At 43.3% G+C, this 21,193-nt stretch overlaps 3 protein-coding genes across 5 annotated transcripts in view; 1 reads left to right on the plus strand and 2 right to left on the minus strand.

The window, feature by feature from the left end:
* Positions 1–1,369: 1,369 nt before the first annotated feature.
* Positions 1,370–4,064, minus strand: LOC148060336 (dehydrogenase/reductase SDR family member 13-like). The gene is made up of 5 exons (XM_087779345.1): positions 3,903–4,064; positions 2,898–3,016; positions 2,710–2,833; positions 1,848–2,174; positions 1,370–1,774 (listed from the first exon to the last, which is right to left on the minus strand). The coding sequence occupies exons 1-5, from the start codon at positions 4,024–4,026 to the stop codon at positions 1,515–1,517; spliced, it is 954 nt and encodes a 317-aa protein (XP_087635471.1). The 5' UTR covers positions 4,027–4,064; the 3' UTR covers positions 1,370–1,514.
* Positions 4,065–5,103: 1,039 nt separating this feature from the next.
* On the minus strand, positions 5,104–6,687 carry hikeshi (heat shock protein nuclear import factor hikeshi). Its single transcript, XM_087779346.1, has one exon. It carries the CDS (start codon positions 6,523–6,525, stop codon positions 5,923–5,925), a length of 603 nt encoding a protein of 200 aa, XP_087635472.1. The 5' UTR covers positions 6,526–6,687; the 3' UTR covers positions 5,104–5,922.
* Positions 6,688–7,145: 458 nt separating this feature from the next.
* The window catches only part of heatr5a (HEAT repeat containing 5a), a 21,004-nt gene continuing 6,956 nt past the window's right edge, over positions 7,146–21,193 (plus strand). For 2 of the 3 annotated variants that reach the window (XM_087779341.1, XM_087779342.1), the window contains exons 1-32: positions 7,146–7,296; positions 8,149–8,322; positions 8,411–8,622; positions 8,700–8,808; positions 9,705–9,854; positions 9,932–10,103; positions 10,170–10,330; positions 10,391–10,640; positions 11,292–11,447; positions 11,511–11,761; positions 12,411–12,522; positions 12,590–12,742; positions 12,801–12,900; positions 13,661–13,770; positions 13,853–14,022; positions 14,111–14,274; positions 14,343–14,448; positions 14,514–14,704; positions 15,484–15,643; positions 15,704–15,893; positions 15,967–16,136; positions 17,071–17,097; positions 18,160–18,304; positions 19,059–19,241; positions 19,324–19,560; positions 19,707–19,885; positions 19,955–20,023; positions 20,086–20,265; positions 20,332–20,521; positions 20,587–20,691; positions 20,924–21,058; positions 21,134–21,193. The exon at positions 21,134–21,193 is cut by the window's right edge and continues 68 nt beyond it. In XM_087779341.1, the coding sequence (XP_087635467.1) occupies positions 8,197–8,322; positions 8,411–8,622; positions 8,700–8,808; positions 9,705–9,854; positions 9,932–10,103; positions 10,170–10,330; positions 10,391–10,640; positions 11,292–11,447; positions 11,511–11,761; positions 12,411–12,522; positions 12,590–12,742; positions 12,801–12,900; positions 13,661–13,770; positions 13,853–14,022; positions 14,111–14,274; positions 14,343–14,448; positions 14,514–14,704; positions 15,484–15,643; positions 15,704–15,893; positions 15,967–16,136; positions 17,071–17,097; positions 18,160–18,304; positions 19,059–19,241; positions 19,324–19,560; positions 19,707–19,885; positions 19,955–20,023; positions 20,086–20,265; positions 20,332–20,521; positions 20,587–20,691; positions 20,924–21,058; positions 21,134–21,193 (4,723 nt within the window). In that variant the 5' untranslated portion in view covers positions 7,146–7,296; positions 8,149–8,196. The remainder of the gene's footprint in view (positions 7,297–8,148; positions 8,323–8,410; positions 8,623–8,699; positions 8,809–9,704; positions 9,855–9,931; positions 10,104–10,169; positions 10,331–10,390; positions 10,641–11,291; positions 11,448–11,510; positions 11,762–12,410; positions 12,523–12,589; positions 12,743–12,800; positions 12,901–13,660; positions 13,771–13,852; positions 14,023–14,110; positions 14,275–14,342; positions 14,449–14,513; positions 14,705–15,483; positions 15,644–15,703; positions 15,894–15,966; positions 16,137–17,070; positions 17,098–18,159; positions 18,305–19,058; positions 19,242–19,323; positions 19,561–19,706; positions 19,886–19,954; positions 20,024–20,085; positions 20,266–20,331; positions 20,522–20,586; positions 20,692–20,923; positions 21,059–21,133) is intronic. The other variant, XM_087779343.1, reaches the window with a different exon arrangement.

Consider the following 21,193-nt stretch of genomic DNA (forward strand, 5'->3'; position numbering starts at 1 on the left):
ACATTATCACGAGTATTTTAGATTCACGAATCATTTAAAAAAAAACATAGATGTTAATAGTATTTAGAGAGAGTGAAGAAAAGTTGGATTTTTCTTTCTTTCAATTCTACATCAGAGCTGTAGGGAAAGTATTATCATACATTGCTGTCCGGATCGTTAATAATATTTACTTAAATTACGTTCATTTTTGCTTTTTTATTGTATTAATAATTCATTATAAACATCATTTTTTATGGTTCTTATTTTATTTTAATTTCATTAATCCCTTCCCATTTATATTATTTTATTATTTTATTCGGTAATGTCACCACAGAAAAATCCTGTGTTGTGATAACAACACTAGTAATAAAAGATATTGATTAAATTCGAAATCTCTGAGCTCAATGTGACAGCAGGGGGCAGTAGTGTTCTGGAAGTAAAGTAAGAAAGTAAGTAATGGTTTATTGCTAAAGCGTCTTCTAGACCAGGGTCATAAATCAGTTTTTTAATATATATTCCTGTGATCGAAAAACTATTTCAAAATTTTGAATTGGGGGTATCCTTTAAGTAAATTTATATCTCAATATTTGGGGTGTCAAATCAGTGTGTGTTTTGCGGATAATTCTTCATTTTTTTTCAAAGTAATTTCTCTGCAACAGTATAATTGGATATGCATGACCGGCTTCAACCATTTTTTAATTTTTTCCTCAGAGGAAAAAAGAGCATGACATCATAGAAGGTATGATGAATAGGTATCAAGAATATTTTTTAATCACAATTGCAGATGGAGCGACAAATCCTTGATTTCGTGTTTTTCTTAATTTTATTTTTCAATGTAAAGTAAACTTGCAATGAAACAGTTCCCTCAATTGAAAATACAATTTGCTTATAAAGCCCATTTAATTGTATATATTATGATGGTTTTATTTATTATACATTTTGAATTGAATGTTAATATTCTGTTTTTTGTTAATTAATTTTGTTTGAATAAAAAAAAAGAAGTTATTTCTGTTATTGCACAGCTAAACCTAAGCAAATGATAAATAATTTTGTATAAAAACTTTCATTAGATTCATATGAAATTGTTTGTAATATGTTCTTTGCACCCTTTAAGGCAGACTTGATGATCTACTGACTCCTTTAAGAAACATCTTTAGAAGTTTTTATTTGTTCAGGCTTTTCCTTGATTTTCTGGAACTCCTGTTGTGTTATCAGTTTTATCTTGATCTTTAAAGTATATATTTTATTGAATATTGTTTTGATTGTTTAAGCGCTTTGTGACCCTGGTCTGGAAAAGCGCTATATAAATAAAAATTACTTACTTACTTACTTACATTGCTTTTAATCCCTTTCTTTTTCGTTACCTCCAGAACACACAGACACATGCTCCTCCAGTACTTGATGTTTTATTTAACCACCTTCAGATCCCACAGAAGAACCCGCTCAGATCCCACAGAAGAACCCGATCAGATCCCACAGAAGAACCCAGTCAGATCCCACAGAAGAACCCGATCAGATCCCACAGAAGAACCCGATCAGATCCCACAGAAGAACTCGCTCAGATCCCACAGCTTCTTGGCCGTGGCGTCGTCTCTCCCGCTCGCCATCCAGAGGGTCGCCGGCTTGCAGGAGCTGAAGAACCGACCGCTCAGAGGTTCTAGTCCCGACTGCAGGGCGCAGTGCAGAGTGGTCTGAGTGCCCGAGACCACGTCCACGAAGAACAAGAAAACAATGGGTGAGATGAAAACTTTAGAAAAGAACCCGCTGTTGCGGCCGATCTCCGACTTTATGGCTCCTGCGGAACAAAATGAAACTCGACGCTCACTCCACAAGAACTTTTCACGGGTGAAGGTCATAGGTCATCTCACCCGGGTGGAGGCTGTAGCAGGTGACGTCGCTGCCCTTCAGCCTCCTGGCGAGCTCGTGCGTGAACAGGACGTTGCATAGTTTGCTGTGAGCGTACTTCCTGAGGAGCGTGAAGTCGCTCTCGCCTTGGAACGAGTCGCGGTGGCTTCGCAGGAACTCGAAGTCCATGGAGCCAAAGTCTGCCGCCATCGATGAGACGGTGACCACGCGACTGGGTCCGCTCTCCTTCAGGCGCTCCAGCAGGAGCACCGTCAGCAGGAAGTGACCGAGGTGGTTGACCCCGAAGATCATTCCAAAACCGTCCTCCGTTTTCCCACCGTTTACCAGACCTTATGAAGCAGAATCAGTCACTTATGGAAGTATTACAGTGACATCAGGATATTGAATGGTTGAATTCAACAGTTTAAATGTTTAAACGTCAAATTACTTTATTGAAAATGTTGTTTTTTTTAGCATTTAATTATTTTATTGAATAATTGAATTCAATAATGTCTATATTAAAATGTTGAATTATTGGAATTTTTTTTGTTTCAATAATTGAAATTAAAATTAAAATCAAATACTTAATTATTTAGGTGGAATCAAAATTAAATATTTTAACTCTAACTAATTTATTTGGAAAATAATTGAATTCAAGTTTTCAATCAAAACAAATTCAACCATTTAATATTTAAATTGATAAATTCAATCATTCAATAAAAACAACCTTCCAATAGTCGAAATCATTAGATTCCATTGAATATAAATATATATATTTATTTTATAATTATATATTTCTCAATATTCTGATGGCACTTATATACTTACTTACTTACTGTCCTTACATTGACTTCATATTTTTGAAGGACATGTTTCTCAGCTCACCTGCGTTGTTGATCAGCAGGTCCAGTCTGGACTCAGATTTCAGAAAACTCTCTGAAAACGAGCGCACGGACTTGAGGCTGGCGAGGTCCAGATGCATGTAGATAACCTGAGAGTTCCCGCTCTCCTAGAGGACCCATAGCAAGGGTGAACTTCAGCTTTAGACCAGGTTCTTTAGGACCTTTTTTTACCTTGATGATCTCTCGGGCTGCGGCCTCGGCTCGCTGGCGATCTCTGCAGGCCAGGATGACTCTGGCTCCTCTTTTGGCCAATTCCATGGCCGTGGCCTTACCGATCCCCGTGTTGGCTCCTGCGTAAGACCGAAATCCACACGTGAGTCAAGGTCACACAACTTCTGCAGTGTCTCAGAAGTCTCAGAATAGCGCCCCCCACTGGTATACATTTATCCTGATCACGATGTGGTGAATTATTTTAAAAAACTGGTGCCATCCCTTGTTGGGTCTAATAACTTTTTAAGGTATTCACATAAATGAAGGCAAATATGAATTGTAAAAATATGTATATTTTATAGTTTTTATTCTGGCCCAGTAGTATTCACTTAATTTGAGAAATAATGCAGGAATGATTTCCAGACCATCCTGTCTAAGTCTGTAAGTTTGATAAAATCTGATATCCTACTTTTTAAATTTGGATTTGCAGAATTTACATTAAAATATCTAAAACAAATTAAAGGGTTACGTGTGGTATATTTCACCTCAAAATGTTTAGCTAAGTTATCAAGTATAGCATTAGGTTTTCATTTATTTCAACTTCACAATAAGAAATGAAATGTTGTGTAACTAAAATTTACAGAGCTCTTCATTATAAGAAGGAGTGGTGAGGTTAACCTTAAGTAGACAATCTTTCTAGAAAAAAATAGCAAATTAAGTTGTAAGGCATTTTTCTGTTGAACATTATATTGTTCTTTAAACATTTTAATAACTAATAGTATATTTAACAGGCTGTAAATAAGGCCTGGTTCTAGACATTGACCTGATGAAACGTAAATATTTGACAGATTGATAAGAAAAGTTGATCATTTCACGGTGTTATGCACAGTTTAACGTGCATATTTAAAAACACTCACACGTCGGACTGAAGGAATGTTCTTCCATTGTGTCATGACGTCATCAATCCAAGCTCACCAGTGTTGTTCGCGCGTGTGCGCGTGTGCGCGTGTGACGTCATGAACTCACCCGTGACCACCGCGGTCTTCCCGTCCAGCCGGGCCGAGCTCTGGCATCTGGGCAGCTTCAGAACCGTCACGCAGAGGAGACAGTAGACCAGGAACAGAACCACGAGCAGCACGACGAGCAACATCCTTCTGCGGAGGTTCGACGGTGAGACGTTCACGGACCCGCAGGAACAGTTGTGTAACTGAACCACAACTTCCTGTGTCGAGTTCTAATCTCCTCTGGCTCTGTTATAAACAGCACAGATAACCGAGATAACGTCACGAGAATTTTTTTTTGGGTTAAGAGTCGCTGTTATTATGGGATATATATCCTGAGGTGATGGTTCATCATTCAAAGAAAGCAACCCTTTGTATCACACTAGCTCTTGAACACATATTTTAAATATTTAATATTCATTTAATGTCTGAGTTCCTTTATACAAATACATCTACACTTCCAAGACATAATTCTTATGTGATGAAAAAAAAATGATAAAAAAGAATCCTCTACTATACCGTTTTTAGTATTGTTTCTTATACGCGGGTCATGATTTATGTCCTATTATTATTATATTATTATTATATTATATTAAAGTATATACTTTATTGAATATTGTTTTGATTGTTTAAGCGCTTTGTGACCCTGGTCTGGAAAAGCGCTATACAAATAAAAATGACTTACTTACTATTACAAAGACACTGTGTCTTTGTCTGTCTCTCAAGAAACAGCAAAATCAAGTCTTAAATTCAATTATTTACATTAGAAATGTATCCTAAACCCTGCACCCCGAAAACAGTTTTTCTGGAGATTAAATTACCATAACCACGCCCCCTATATGCTGTGATTGGTCAAGCATCAATCCCAGAAGTTTCCATCTCCAAAGGACTTGTTGTATAAACAAAGCCGTTAATACGGCTGGCTTGGAGGAGGAGAGAAGCCATTATTACGTCATAATGGACTCCACTCTGGTAACCTCTTATTCCCTGAGGTTTCAGACGGGGAAGAACTTAATAAAGTAATAAGTAAGTAAGTACATTTTATTTATAGAGCACATTTCCATACCAGGGTCACAAAGCGCTTAAACAATCAAAACAATACTCAATAAAATATATACTTAAAAGGACAAAATAACACAGAGAACCACACAGGAGTTCCAGAAAATCAAGGAAAAGCAAAATGCGAGTTCTTCTACTTGAGCAGGTCAGAATAAATGGTCAATGCAGAGTGTCACGGGTCGTTTATTCGCCGCTTCGAGTCGAACAAAATACAAGCTTTACGATCGATCAGCCACGCTTTCTGCCGGCAGCTCTACAGTTTAATAGCTTAGTTTAATCTATATTTAAGCCACATTTCCTGCCCCAGGGGTTGTCTCTTCCGGGGCAAATGGCTCTTTCCTGGTTTCTTGTGTCTTGAGCACCCGCTGAGAAACTTCCTAAATTGTCCTCTTCCTTGGGTGGGTTTGATCCACGACCCCAGGTGTGAAAAGGCAGACAAACAGACATTTAAATAACCGGTGTCATTTCTCTAATTCTGTTCCAAGCTTGTCTTGAAAACAAGTGTGTCAGTCTGAGTGAAATGTTGATTGTGAATGTGTATTCAAACGTTTAAGCTCTTAGATGAAGCTAGTAATTTATACTTTATATTTTTGATGATCTTTTCGCATTAATTTAAGTATGGCGTATCGGTATAGTGTATAATAATTTTTAATCTAACAAATGAAATGAATGTTGTGCATCACCAGAAGCGGTTCTGAGGTACAAACATGACAAGACGAACAATGGAGTTTCGATGACATCCAACATTGAAACTCTATGGGGTTCTCTGGTTTATTGATCGACTTAATTTAAGTTTTAAAAAAAATCAAAAGGGCACAACAAAGTGTTCGGTATAGGTTCTTGTGATTCTTGCTGAGATCCATCTTAAAAAGCAACTTTACATGCCATTGTTCGTGAATAATGTTCCAATAGAAGACCTTCTTGGATCTCACATGATGGAGGATCTCCAACCTCATCTCAGGTTCCTGCCCATCATGTGGCCACTTTCAGCTCTTCCAAAAGTTGGGGTTCTGTGCCAGCCTCCTCTGGAAGTTCTCGTACCAGCGCAGGAGGCAGCTGGACGGGACAAAGGTCTCGCTGGGGTTCGGCGTCATCTGCGCCTGCGTCAGGGCGAAGGAGGACGCGAAGTTGAACAGGTTGTCCAGCATCTTCTGCGTGAAGAGCAGGAAGGAGTCCACGGTGGACACGGCGGCGGTGGCCACCGGGATCTGCTGGGCCAGCTGGTCCAGGGGCTCCACCGACACACCCACCTGGCCCACGGACGGAGCCGCGGAGTACGAGGCCAGGAAGCCGAACGGGTTCTTCCCGCCGTCGGAGGCGCTGAGCCCGGAGATCTTGAAGATGGCGCTGGGCTTGTCGTTGGTGATGAAACCCAGCAGCTGCCAGGCTGGACCTCCGCCGCCCGCCGGGTCCGGGAACGAGAAATAAACCGCGCCGCCCATCCCGGCGGGGAACGCCACGGTGCCGAGCATGAACACCACCAGATGCTTCACGCTCTCGAAGTCCGGCAGGTCGAAGACGAACTTGTCGGGAGACACCTGGGCCGGGTCGGTCTGGACCAGCCTTCCCGCGACCAGGCAGCCGAACATGCTGCTGGGTTATCCGGGGTGTTAGCAGCGGGGGGTGCGGATGGCGGGAGACCACCGATCCGCACTGCGAGGAACCACCTGGGAAACTTGTTGCGTTTCAAAGCCGCGTCGGTTCGGCTGCATTGATTCAAGAACCAAAGCAGAAAGTTCCAGAATCTTCTGACATGTTTGCTGCCTTCATGACAGTTGGGGGTGGGACGATGATCCCTCAGTGAGGTCTGATAGGAAATCGAAACAACTCCGAACAAATATTAAACAAATATCAACAGCTGGATCAGACAGTTCAACAAAACAGACTCACTCAGTTAAAATAGTATCACGATAATAGAAGATAATATTATCTGGCATTATAAATAAAAAGGACAATTTACTGTAGCGCGTCTCCGCCTGAAATACAAAACCCAGGAAACAATTATTTACCGCGTCACTTCCTTCGATGCATTAAAACGGGAATCATTTTGCATGCATTAGGAAATTTAAAAATAAATAAAATAAAACGTGTGCTTTACATTTCCAGTTTTAAAAATAAACTGAGCATCAAGAAAAAAAATCGATACACCAATACCAGATGATAGTTACTTTTACTTTTACACGGACCGGAAGTGCATCCCTGTCGCTTCCCTGGATCTCGGCGGTCAGAAGCATCAGTGAACTGAACCGCATCTCAGGCAACGAAAGGAAAAAAAAAAGTGAACCAAACTTTCTGTTCATGTTTTTATAGACTGACAGGTTTTCCGACGTGGCTTCACGAGATCCACTGACGCCGCACAGGTACGCACACGCTGTAGTTGTCGGTAAAGTTTTTATGAAGGTTGTTTTAGCCGCGTTAGCCACTGATGCTAATGGCTACTTTAGACAAATTAAATAAACAAAATCACTCTTTGGAATGTAGCAGTAGTTGGTTTGTCGCCATATGGATTAGCTTCACCTTTATTAAGTACCAAAATTCCCAAGATGAAATTCCTACTTCTCGGACCTGTCTTCAAAAATGTAGACTTCCAGTATGTTGACGTCACGGTCAGTGCTGAACCAGAAGGTTGTCGGTTCGAATCCAGGATTAAGGCAACTCGGGGTTTAAGTAAACCTGTGTTTATCCCCATTTATGTGTATTTTGCGATTTCCCCCGTGTCTTTAGCAGGTTTTCATTCAAACTATTTGCCTTTTAAGGCAATATTTAGTAAGTTTAATTGCAAAATAAATCAATTCTCGAGTGGCCTAAACTGCTGCTACTAGTACTACCTTAAAAAATACAGTTTTAATTCATTGCTATGTTTTTATCTGATGCACACGCCATTAAACAGTTAACTGAAGTTCAGTGTTTTTGTCTGAGGCTTATTTTTAGTCTCCTCATGTTTCTCTCCCTTGCTTTCTCTGTGTGTTCTGAATAAATCATGAGGTTCTTTGAGTCTCTCAGACACTCTGCAGTTCCCTCTGCTAGACCACCATGGTCTGGTTGCTGGCATCTGAGTTTGCTTTAATGCTTGGGTAACATTTGTAGTTTTTTTGGTTGCTGGTCTTCATCCGTGTTCAAATCTAGGTCAGATTGCTGCAGGTCCTGCCTCGGGGGGTCTTCAGGTTAGATGAGGTCTTCGTCTCTGACCTCTGCGCTTTCTTGATGGACAGGTGGAGGATGTGTCGTCGCTGTTGAGCGTCGCTGACCAGAGATCAGAGATGGAGTGCGCTCACAGCCTCCTGCTCAACGAGGAAGCCTGTGCTCAACTGGGCGAGCACCAGAGGGCGCTGTTCATATTCGAGTGGCTGAATCACCTGAAGAAGCTGCTGCCAGCTGCTGACAAGGTAAACACTTAATAATTCTGGATTATATCAGGATTAAATTTTAACCTGATTTGTTGATCTGTTGGTCATCACACAATATTTCCTGCAGGTTGTGATCAAACAGAACCAGCGCCGCCTAGTGGAGCAGCTCTGGGATGTTCTAAAAAGTTCACCTGGACCTCCCACACGCTGGCTGCTGGCGGAATGTCTGGCCTTGACCCACTGGCTGGGAGACCCCCTATCCTGCACCCTGCTGGTAGAGAAGTGTAACGACATCATCCGCGTGAAGGACGACTCTCCCTCCAGCCTGCCGACGCGACTGTGAGCTTGTCATCCATTGTTAGTTTTCCTCTGATGTCCAAAAACATCAATAACTCTGGGGTTGCTGTGTGTCACAGTGCAGCAGTGGCATGTCTGGGCTCTCTGTTCCAGCACCTCGGCCGGGTTCTGGCCGGTGGCGTCAAAGATACACTGACCAACCTTCTGAGAGCTCTGAAGAATGCAGAGGTCAGTGAGCTATAGTATCGCGTTGTGTACTTTTACTGTGTTTTTTTACGTTTACTGTCGTTTTTTTTTAAACGTTTTCCTGTTTTAAGGTCAAGTTGTATATTTGTTCTGATGTTTCCTTCATGGCAGCTTTTTACTTGTGTACTCTACTTATTTCAAAATTTTGCTCTTGTATATTGTACTTTACTGTTATTATTTTACTCTTGTGTTGCGTACTATACAGTAGTTTTTATACTTTGACTTGTGTGTTATCTACTTGACTGTAGTTTCTTCTACTTAAACTCTTGTGTTGCATACTTTGCTGCAGTGTTTTTTGCTTTCACTTTAATGTTATGTACTTTAATGTAGTTCTTTCTACTTATACTCTTGTATTGTGTACTTTCCTGCAGTTTCTTTCTCCTTTTACTCTTGTGATTTTTAATTTACTGCAGTTTTTTCTACTGATTTCTGTACTATACCGCAATTGTTTTTCTTTTACTTTTGGGTTGTGTACTTTACTTGAGTTTTTTCTACATTTACTCTTGCCTTGTGTAGTTGAGTGTAGTTTTTAATACTTTTACTCTTGTGTTGTGTATTTTGCTGTAGGTTTTTATAATAGCGCATTGTATTTTTAGTTTTCTGTAATATAATATATGATTTTCTAAACGTGTTTTGTATTTTATTGCACATTTTACAACTTAAACTGTTGAGTTCTAGTGTGATGTAGTTGGCTGTGTTTTTTCTACTTTAACTGTTAAGTTGTGTACTTAAGTGTTGTCTACATGCACTCTAGTGTTGTGTACATCTACTACTAGTGTTGTGTACTTGTGCTAGTGTTGGGCATCTGTTCTGTGCTGTGAAAATGTACAAGGTGTCGTTGTGTACTTGTCATATAAATGTGTGTTTGTGTGCGACAGTCTCAGGGCCGCTATGAGATCATGACCAGTCTGGAAAAGATGCTCCGTGGTCTGGGCGTGAGCGCCACCTGCTGCCACCGCGACGTCTACAAGGTGGCGAGGACGTGTTTGACCGACCGCTCCATGTCTGTACGCTGTGCTGCGGCGAAGGTAAAGTAGCTCCTCCTGCTTCCTCCTGCTGGGAGATCTCTGTGAATGTAGTTACAAGTGTGAGCGCCCCCTGTCAGTGTCTGCTGGAGCTGCAGCGTGAAGCCGCCTTCATGTGGAGCAGCGAGCTGGAGAACGTGGCCACGCTGTGCTTCAGGGCGTTCGAGGGATCCGACCACCACGTTCGCACGTGTGTCGCGCGTCTGCTGGGAACTCTGCTGGCGGCCGCCGTCGAGCCGAGACAGGTCATCGGTACGATTCCATACCCAGACCCGTTTCAAGAGCACCTGTTGTAGTTTTCTTACCCGACCTGTTCAGCCCCCAGGCCGAGTGGGCGGGGCCGCAGCAGCCTGGAGGAGGTCATGGACTTACTGTCAGGTGGGTTCCTGCGAGGGGGGGCGGGCTTCCTGCGTGCCAGCGGCGACATGCTGAAGAGGACCAGCTCTGTCGGCAAAGATGTCCGAATCGGGGTCACGCAGGTGAGTCGCCATGACAACGGCGGAACCTAAGAAACAAGAGTGACTCCTCTTCTTCCTCAGGCCTGTGTTGTCTTCGTCTCCACTCTTGGGGGGTCCTGGCTGGAGACGAACTTCCCGGCGTTCCTGACCCTGCTGATGGAGCTGGCGTGTCACGGCAGAGCGACGCAGACCCCCGGCGACGCCGCCATGACCCGCTGCTGTGTCACCTTTATCCTGAGGAGCACCCTGGGCTCTCTGCTGGGGGAGAAGGCTCAGACCAACGCGGCCAAGCAGCTCTGCCTCGCTGTGGCGGCTCAGAAGAAGACCATCGGTGAGAAGCTAAGACCCCCAGATGGTGTTTATACCATGTGTTGAAGTGTGCATAAGTGTTGTATATCTGTTTGCATAGATTTGTGTGTTGTGTTTTCATGCCTGTTTGTGCGTTTGCTTCTTTGTGTGTTTGCATGAGAACCAATGTGTTTTTTTTACTCTGGTGAGGGGTTTTGTGCATGTTTATACATATATTTGTATATGTGTTTTATGCATGTGTTTTATATGTGTGCATGAGTTTTATTGTAGTTTAACTTTTATATTCGTGTATTTATATATGTATATATGTGTACATGAGGTTGAGTGTGCTTATATGTAAACCTATTTTCTTTTTGTGTAGTTTTGTACAGGAATATATTAGTATAGTGGCTTTTTTTGGGGTACTTGAAGGTTTTTGTACGCTTGTTACATAGTTGTGTTTGTGTATTTTAATGCATGTTTGTGTGTTGCTATTGTGTGTGACAGCATGTAAACCAATGTTTTTTTGTGTTTTGTTAACAAGTTCATTCACTTACAAAAGTGTGTGTTTTTTATTTTTTATTTGTGTACGTGAAGGTTTTGTTTGTGTCCCTGCAACTAATGTTATTTATGTGTTTTATTAAGTTTGCTTTCATTTACATTTGTGTGTGTGTGTGTGTGTGTGTGTTTGCAGATGCAGCTCTGACTGATGGTAACGTGGAGACCAGAGTTTCACCAGCAGACGTGGCAGCAAGTCAACACGTGCTGGTTTGCTGTCTCCTGGAACTGGGAAGTCTGGTCCAGGGACTCGGCTCTACCGCTGCTCCTCTCCTGGCGGACACCAGCATAGGTCTGACAAACCCAAACCCAAACCACATGACCCGATGCATCATCAACCCTTTGGTTCTTCCAGCTCTCCTGGACACGGTCGTCTCCGTCCTCCTTCACCCGGTCTCCGTCGCCCGCCTGGCCGCCGCCTGGTGCCTTCGCTGCGTCGCCGTGGCGATGCCTTCCTTCTGCTCGCCACTTCTCGACCGTTGCTCTGAGCGCCTGGTCGCGCTGAAGTCCTGCCCCGAAGCAGTGGGGGGTTACGGGGCAGCGGTCGCCACCCTGGTCGCTGCCGTGCAACACTGCCCCCTGGGGGTTCCACACAGCAAAGGCAGAGTGAGTGAAGTCGTCAATACTCACCGGTTTACATTGTAACAAGTAGTAGCGTGTTTTGTTAAAAATGTAGCGATAACATGCGTATCATGATACAGGGGCATTGATGTGATATATATTGAGATACTGTGAGAACAAGAATATATTTGGAGTATTTAAAAGTACTGCTTTTGTGGCAGATTTACAGACCACATGACTTTTGATGAAGACGTAACTGCTTTTATTTGTTTATACACTAAAATATGTCCAAACATCAGCTTTAAAAGCTGCTGGAGTCACTGTATCCTCTGGTCCTCAGTCATCACCGGGATCTTGTGGTATTTCACTGTTCCTTTAGCCGTAGAAGACGTAATGACTTTAAGTGTAATTTCAACAGAAAAATACCTCATGAATATTCGCATGTTCCTAGAAAATAAAAAAGTGTTTCATTTTACAAACACTTTATTGATAAAAAACCCATAACAGAATCATGATGAAATTAAAATGATTAAAACTAATAAACTTACATTTTATGCTAGGTTAGGTAGAACTTTATTGATCCCTCAGGAGCTCTCCTTCGGTTTTTTTTCCAATTAGCCACAGCAAATACAGCAATTTTTAAAAAGTGTATCTATAATTCTTAACGCCATCAGTAACAAGTGTGTGTGTCCAGGTGGTTCTGAGTCTGGGCGAGGACCTGCTGCGCTCGGCTGCTCAAAACAGTCGCATATCTCTGCAGAGGACTCAGGTGGGCTGGCTGCTCATCAGCTCCCTCATCACCCTCGGTAACACCAGACACTCTCTCACACACACACACACACAAGCAATTTGTTCATACAGGTGTGTGTCCAGGTCCCGCCGTGGTGGATCACCATCTGTCCCGGCTGCTCCTGCTGTGGAAGTGTGTGTTCCCGGCGTCTCTGAGGGAACAGGAAATGGAGCTGCGGCGCGGAGACTACTTCACCTGGCAGGTCACCCTGGAGGGTCGCTCTGGCGCACTGTGTGGTCAGTGCACGTGTTGTGTGTGTGTTTGTGTACATTCTAAAGAGTGTTGTCTCACCAGCCATGAAGAATCTGCTCCATCACTGTCCAGAGCTGGTCACTGATGACGTCATCAGCCGTCTGCTCACACCTCTGGCCTGCGCAGTCGGTCTCCTCACCAAGTCAGTCTCTGATTGGTTCTCTAATTATCCCGTTTTTTAACATTAATTAAAGACAATCTTATCTGTAGTGCTAGTGCAGTATGACCCTTTTTAACTGTATTCAGGCGGCCCTTAGGAAGTCATTGTTAAACTGTAAATGTAGCCATCTATCTTAAGACACTTTTATTTGTGCAGGCTTTTCCTTGATTCTCTGAGACTCCTGTGTTTGTCTCTGTCTTGACCTTTTAAACATATATTCTATTGGGTATTGTTTTGATTGTTTGAGCGCTTTGTGACCCTGGTCTAGAAAAGCACTCTACAAATCTTACTTACTTACTTATTATTATTATTATTATCATTACTACTTTGACAATAGTCTCGTTTTTCCATTTTGAGATATTTTCCCTTCAATTAATTTAAATAAATATTGAAAATAGATTTTATATCATAATTCTAGATAAAATAATGAATAATAAAATGTCAAATTTACTCTATTTAGCGTTTTTCTAATTTCATGTGATACTACTGAATGTTTGTTTGCTTTTGTGCATTTCTATATGTGAGCTTTTTTTATTTGTGTGTCTGTGTGTTTTTTTTTTAAATTTCTTTCTAAATAATAAAAAATCTGTTTGCTATTTTTATTATACTTAAAATACTTCATTATCGGAATAAGAAACTTTTATTACCAGTGTTATAAGAATAGATGGATTTATACCTAGATTCTCAATATTAACGATTAGTTGTGGATGTGTTTTTTGACTCGGTTCTGTTGTGCGTTCAGGCTTCCTGCTCTGGTCAGATCCTACGGAAGTTCTGTTCGGGCCTCTGCGCTGGTCTACAGGTTAAGAGTGTATGAGCTGCTGGTTCTGATGCCTCCTCATTACTACCAAGGTATGGCTCTAATTTAACCGCCCGGCCGGCCTTAGGATCCATACCAAAGAAGGTCTCATTTTATGCGTTTTCTGTCTTCCAGAGAGTTTTGGTTTGCTGATGAACCAGTTGGTGTCGGACCTGTTGGGTAAAGAGAACCTGAACCTGCAGGGTTCAGAGCTCACACTGCTCCCCCCCTTCTGTCACCAGGACGACCTGGCTCAGGTTAGCCCCGCCCTCCCCGAGTCCAGCTACAGGTACATCGATCAGCAGGTGAGTGTCGGGATACTTTCATTAAGTGATTTTAATTAGGAAGAGTCGCCAGCAGGGGGCAGCACTGAGGTGTCATGCATGTGTTCAGCTCTTCGGCAGCAGCGTCGGCGGACGATCCCTGGACAACGATCCCTTCCGTCTGTGCGAGATAAGCGATGAAGGTGCTGCTCCTCTACCCTCTGCTGCTGCGCTGACGTCCAGCGCCGTTCGACTCTTCGCTGTTCTCTTCCCCCATATCATCGCCCCCCAGAGGTCAGTGAGGTCCATGACCTCGATCTGATCTTTCTCCTCTTTTGCACTCACTTCTTCATCCCTCCTAGATTGAAGACCCTGGAGGAGTTTCTGGACTACCTGAGTCAGCTGAAGGGTCTTCGTCAGCAGATCATCCAGACTCACGTCTGTGCTGCCCTCTGCTGTCTGCTCAAGGTAACCCTCCCACCCCCCACTGGCTTCCATTATTAAAGAGACTTGCTCACGTTATTGTTCTGAAGAACCAGGCTTCTTCCCGGGGATCTCTGGGCCCGGAGGAGTTGCGTCAACCAGCGCTGTCTCTCCTGACGGGGGGGCTGGAGAGCTGCGATCCTCTGAGACGCTGCATGGCGGCTGAGGGTCTCGCCCGGCTGGTGCAGCTGGTGGGAGACGCTGGGTTCACCGTGTCTGTCTCGCTGCTCTGCTTCGACAGGTGAGGGGATCTGTGGAAGTGAAACTTTTTAGATTTAAAGTTAAATAAGTTGTAATTGAACAATTAGAATAAAAAATTTCAGAATGAATGCATGTATTTTACAACATACAGAGTTTGACATTCTAATACCAATAATTAAAAAATATATCTTATTCTAATATAACGGTGAGTACCAAAAGAGTACAGATCTACTTGATCGAATTATCAGCCAATCATGTGACCCGCAGAAGGTCATGTGACGAAATAGAAGCTCCGGCTAAGTACTCTTTTAGTTGCACTATTATACCAATATATCATTAGGTTGCTTTTAATGTTAGGCTAGAAATTAAACTATCAAACTCTATATGTAAAAATAAATAAATAATTTTTGAAAATATTCATTTTTTTCTAAAACTCAATAAAAAACAGATTTTAATGAAATTAAATTGAAATTATCAAACGCGATTATTAAACATTTAACACATATTTTTTAATGTTAAAGTAGTTCAAGCATTAAATAATGATATGTAATGCTGATATTCATCCATAGAGATAAGGTGATGATGTCAGTAACCTGAACAATTATGGAAAATCACTTAGATTACAGTTATAACAAACACAATATAAAACTCAAAACCTTGCAAACATTTACTGCAAATACTTAAAAAACTCTCTTACTGCATCAGTCATGACGTTCTTTTTCTTCCACATTTTTGCACACTTAATAAAGTGAAAATCACAAATGAAGTTAATCATCCCGCCCTAATATCGGTTATTGATTGATTGATTGTTATGTCCAGGTTGAAAACGGCGAGGGACGCCGCCTCTCGCAGCGGTTACGCTCTCACCCTCGGAGCTCTCCACCGCTACGTGGGAGGCATCAGCTCACCCCAGCACCTGTCCACCTGCCTGGGAGTCCTGTTCACCCTGAGCCAGGACAGCACCTCGCCGGAGGTCCAGGTACACACGGACCCGCCGGACTCGAAGTGACATCATCGTTGATCACCTATTGTTCCGCAGGCTTGGTCGCTCCACAGTCTGTCGCTGGTCATAGATCTGTCCGGCGGCTTGTATCGAACTCACGCCGAGGCCACCTTCGCTCTGGTTCTACGGCTGCTGCTGTCGGCGCCGCCGACTCACCCCGAGGTCCACTACAGTCTGGGTCGCTGTCTGCAGGCGCTCGTCACCTGCCTGGGACCCGACCTGCAAGGTAGTAGCTACACCACAGCTGCCATGTCATCAGTTTCTTTTAACCGCAGATGTGTTTGTGTTTGTGTTGACAGAAGAGGGCGCTGGAGTGTCGGCCCTGCGTTCAAGCTGTCTCGTGGGCTTCACCATCATGCAAGGGGGTCCGGACTCTCTGGTCCAGGCCAGAGCCATTTCTTGTGTCCAGCAGCTTCACATGTTTTCGCCTTCGCACGTCAACCTGGCCAGTCTGGTACCTGCTCTCTGTGTGAGTACACCTGCTTGACTCGGGGTTCCTGCTGATCCTTATGAAGTCTTAAAATATATTATATTTTTTAATCATGAATAAGGCCTTACTTAGCATTTAAATGTGCTTCCATTTTCTTCCAAGTCTTGAAAATTTGACCACATGATATATAAGATGTTATGTTAGATTCACAGTAAGTAACATTTATTTATGAAAAAAACAATTGGAATTTAAAGATGGATTTAAAGAAAGATTAAGATAAAGAAGCTGCAAAATCACAATAGTGGAACCAAGAAGACAGTGATGTGGTTACACTTGGGACTCTCGGAGAACATGCACGTTACAGTTATTCTTCGACACAGTTGATAGTGAAGTAACTTTGGACAAGGAAGGTGTTAATTTAATGAGAATTGGCTATTCAAGCAACGTCTTCATGGCTGAAAGTGGTATCGTGCAATGTGTTTTGTGCGATGGGGGTTGTGCATGCAAAGTGCAAAACAACAAAACCTCAAAATTAAAACTGAAAACAGATGCCAGATGTTTTGTCTGTACTGTTTGTCTCCATCCTGGCAACATCTGGGGCAGCCCATTTCCAGATGTTCTGTAGTATGACTATTATTATTAATGTCTTAAACTCTTAAAAAAAAAAAGAAATTGTCCCTTACCCTATGTAATTGATGTGTTTTGATTTATTATTGAGTTGGTCTTTAATTAAATCTAAAAAAATGATTCAATAAGTCTTGAAATAAGCTGTAGGAATTTTGACTGTCGTCCACTGATTCTGACGAGCTACTCAACGTGTCAATCATCCCAAAGAATTGGTTAAAAATGGTCAAAACTCTGAGACTCCATATTTAAGGTTGCCATGGTCCCAGCATGATCATAGGATCAGTCTTCAGTTTAGGTCTCCTCCTGCTGCACTTGAGCTAACTCAGGTGTACGACTTGTCTTGCAGGAGATCTTGTTGGACTACTCCATGTTGGTAGGTCTTTCTCGGGGCGCCTGCTTCTCTGCTACTGTCACTGCTTCTCCACTAACTGCATGAAAACAAACATTCCATTATGTGTAAACATTTTCAGAACCTGGTCCACAGACTCTGTTTTCTCATTCAAACCTATATGTAATATCGTTTCTCACCTGGGCATGTTGCACGGCTCTGGTCCTTTGCTACCCAGCATGCACTGCTGTTCCTCAGATCAAGATGGATCCGAGTCTTTCTTCTGTGTGTCGTCGGCTGATTTTATTACCAATATATATCATAAATCTAACGTATTACTGCTTTAAGATATTTCAAATTCTGGGGCCAGCTGTAAAAATGTAATCTGGATCTTGAGTTGGAAATCCCTTTTATTTGCTCTCCAGGTTCAGGTCTTACTTTTCTGTTGGTTTTTCAAAGCAAGATTGGATCAGCCTGATCCAAAATCAAATGATACAAATTATTAATCCGTTTTGTTTTTTTGAGACAAAATACACACCAACTTCTATTTATTTATTTACTTCTATTTATTTATTATATTTTATGACACTCAGAGCTGCAATTAATAAACAATAACAAATACATAATTGTGGTTATTTTGAATAAAAAGTCTTGAACTAAAAAAAAAGCTCAATTTCCAATAGTTAACAAAATAAAAAAAATCTTCATCGTTAGCCTGATGGACAGAAATACTGAATATATAATTATACTTGTTATTTAACTCTTTATTAATTTATTTAATTTGTACAAGAAAATTAAGTTTTATTTTGAAAGGCATAAGTTCTGCTAGATTTCCTTCCTGACATCCACATTGTAACTGCTAGGATCAGGATATTACTTATTATTTATCCAATTCCTACTAAAATGTTTTGAACAACACAAACTTAAGGTTAAATCAAGATTAAAACTATGAATACAAACAATACGATTTCGGAATCCTTCCTTTCCTTCTGAAAAACCCATATTCAAGATATGATCCAATCAGATTACCTTTGATCCACTGGGCTCTGGAGAAAACTGCTGCCTTGGATCACTACAGTCATAGGGTGTGCGTTTGTCGTGTGTCAGGCTCACCTGTGCAGCTCCCACCTGTGTCTGCGACGGGCCGTGGTTGCGTGTCTGCGTCAGCTGGTGCAGCGGGAGGCGCTGGAGGTGTGTGAGCGAGCGGTGACTCTGGTGAAGGAGCTGCCTCGACGGGACAACACTCAGCTGGGTGAGTCATGATGGTGACCAGAGGTGTGTATTGGCGGGTGATACGATGCATATCACGAAACAAGGGCAACGATATGTTGTGATACTTTAGTAACGAGGATATATTTGTAGTAGTGTCCGTAATTTACAGACCACATGACTCTTGACGAAGTCCTCACTGCTTTCATTTGTATGAAATGCTGCTGGACTCGACTGTATCCTCTCGTCCTCAGTTTAATAGTTCCTTTAGCTGCAAAACACGTTCAATTAAATTGTTCCGTCATTGGAAGTCTCTGTATAATTTTTGACTTTGACAATACAAGTTTATTTACTTAATAAGTAAACACTCACATCTTTATAGCTCACAATATCGACATGAACAGGTTTGTTTGTACAGCTTGTTCAAAAACTCCCCGACCAAATTCCATTCATAATAAATGCTGCCATCTAGTGGCCCAAAGTTTAATTGCCACACAAAAATGAACAAACGCGAATATAAACACAGTGTGGGGGTTGCAAAAAAATGCTATTCATATTAAAGTGTATCAGTATTTTGATGATTTAACCCTTGTCTAATCTAATCTAGTCTAATTAATGTCTAATCTAATCTAGTCTAATTAATACCTTTAATCTTCTGTTGTGTTATCAGTTTTATCTTGATCTTTAAAGTATATACTTTATTGAATATTGTTTTGATTGTTTAAGCGCTTTGTGACCCTGGTCTGGAAAAGCGCTCTACAAATAAAAATGACTTACTTACTTGTCGGTCTCTGCAGACGTCACCATCAAAGAGGTCGGGCTGGAGGGAGCCATGTTCACTCTTCTGGACCAGGAGTCCGACCCCGGGCTGAGGAGAGACATCAAGGACACACTGGTCCACATGATGTCGTCCAGTGCCACCAAAGGGAAACTGGGTCACTGGCTGAAGCTCTGCAAGGACGTGGTGTCGGCGTCCACCGGTGGGTTTTTTTCGAAACCTCCTCCCGGCTGTGACCTCAGCACTCCTGTCGCATTAACGACACGATGTGACCCCCCTTTCAGATCGACGGTCACCCGTGGAGGCGACGCAAGAGGACGACGACGCCGAGAATAGAGACGACGACGCCTCCGTGTTCACGGCCCGACCCGAGTCCGCGGGCTCGTTCACCGGGCTGCGCTGGGCGACCCGCAGCTTCGCCATGGAGTGCGTCTGTCGGATTATTGCGCAATGCGAGAGCTCCGACCCCGCCCACTTCGACATGGCGCTGGCTCAAGACCGACGTCTGAAAGATTCTACAGGTGAGTTTCCTGTGAAAGAACATCAATGCCTTTGGATTAATGAATGGATGAGTTTAATATTTCAATTAAAAAATGAGTTTTTTAAATTAAATATTAGAGTTTTTTACCAATTTAACGTTTGAGATTAAACCGTTCCATCTCTGCAGACTTCCTGGTCCTTCACCTGGGCGACCTGGTCCGCATGGCCTTCATGGCGGCGACTGATCACAGCGACCAGCTGAGGATGGCCGGCCTGCAGACGCTGCTGGTCATCATCCGGCGCTTCGCCACCGTGCCGGAGCCGGAGTTCCCGGGTCATGTGATCCTAGAACAGTACCAGGCCAACGTAAGAACCCGTCTAGTTTGGAAGGAAACACTTTGACTTGAACACGAATATCCTTGTGTGTGTGTTCAGGTGGGAGCTGCTCTCAGACCAGCCTTCTCTGCCGACGCTCCTCCGGACGTGACGGCCAAAGCCTGTCAGGTGACGGCTCTTTCATTGATGTCTGACCTCTGTGGTCTTGACCTTTGACCTCCTCCCTGCAGGTGTGCAGTGCCTGGATCGGCAGCGGCGTGGTCAGCGACCTGAGGGACCTGCGGAGGGTCCATCAGCTTCTGGCTTCCTCGCTGGCCAAGGTCCAGACGGAGAGCGAATCTTCTAGTCAGCTGTACAACGAGGCCACCGTCACCATGGAGACGCTGGCGGTGCTCAAAGCCTGGGCCCAGGTGAGCTCAGAATAAAAACTGTGACTCGTAAAAGGGCGTACCTCAACCACGATCAATGTCACGCAGGTTTATATCGTGGCGGTCCAGACCAGCTGCCATACAGAGGCGCTGGCCAATGACGACCCCGAGCCGGCCGGTCTGCTGCAGCTGGTCCAGTCGGACCTCCCCCGGCTCAGTCGGCTGTGGCTGGCGGCGCTGCAGGATCACGCCCTGCTGATGCTCCCGCCGGAGTTCGCACCTCAACTCCCTGCCGCAGGTGCGACGCCGACAATAATACTGGACTCCAGTAGTCTAGTGTGTCGATCCTCTTCTCTCCTGCAGGCGGCTCCTTCTACACAGCAGAGACCCAGGACCAGGCCCGGGCCCACTACTCCGCCTCGTGGGCTCCTCTTCTCCACGCCGCCTCCTTGTGGCTCCACAGCACCGGTCAGTTCTCTTCCATGGAGTTAGTTTTATGGATCAAATAAGGGTGCTTGGAACTGCAAAAAGGAGACGATTCTTCTCTACTGCTGAGGTGCTGCTTGGCTGTTTTCCCCTAATGCTTTAGCGTAAAAAAATATCGGGAATATCGCATGTTTTATTTCGGATTCTAACGACTACGCTATCGAGGCTTCTGTTTAAGTGATCCCAGTGTAAACTTTGAACTCTGATGTCGTAGGTTTGACGATGTCGGATGACTCGCCCGTGAGTCTTTCCCGACCGGCCACGCCCACCTCCATGGGGCACAGAGAGTCGTCGAGTGAAGCCAAGAGTCCAGAGGAGGTCAACATGGACAGACTGCACCTCCTGCTGGGTACTCAAAGCTCCACACCTCGTCCTGATCACACACACTCACAAATGTTAACACGTGTTGTTGTGTGTTTGTCAGGAGTCAGTGTGGAGTTCCTGTGTTCCCCACATTCCGTTGACCAGATGGACAACATCACTT

Source organism: Callionymus lyra, chromosome 18 (assembly GCF_982586985.1).
Source record: "Callionymus lyra chromosome 18, fCalLyr1.hap1.1, whole genome shotgun sequence".
Classification (NCBI taxonomy): domain Eukaryota; kingdom Metazoa; phylum Chordata; class Actinopteri; order Syngnathiformes; family Callionymidae; genus Callionymus; species Callionymus lyra.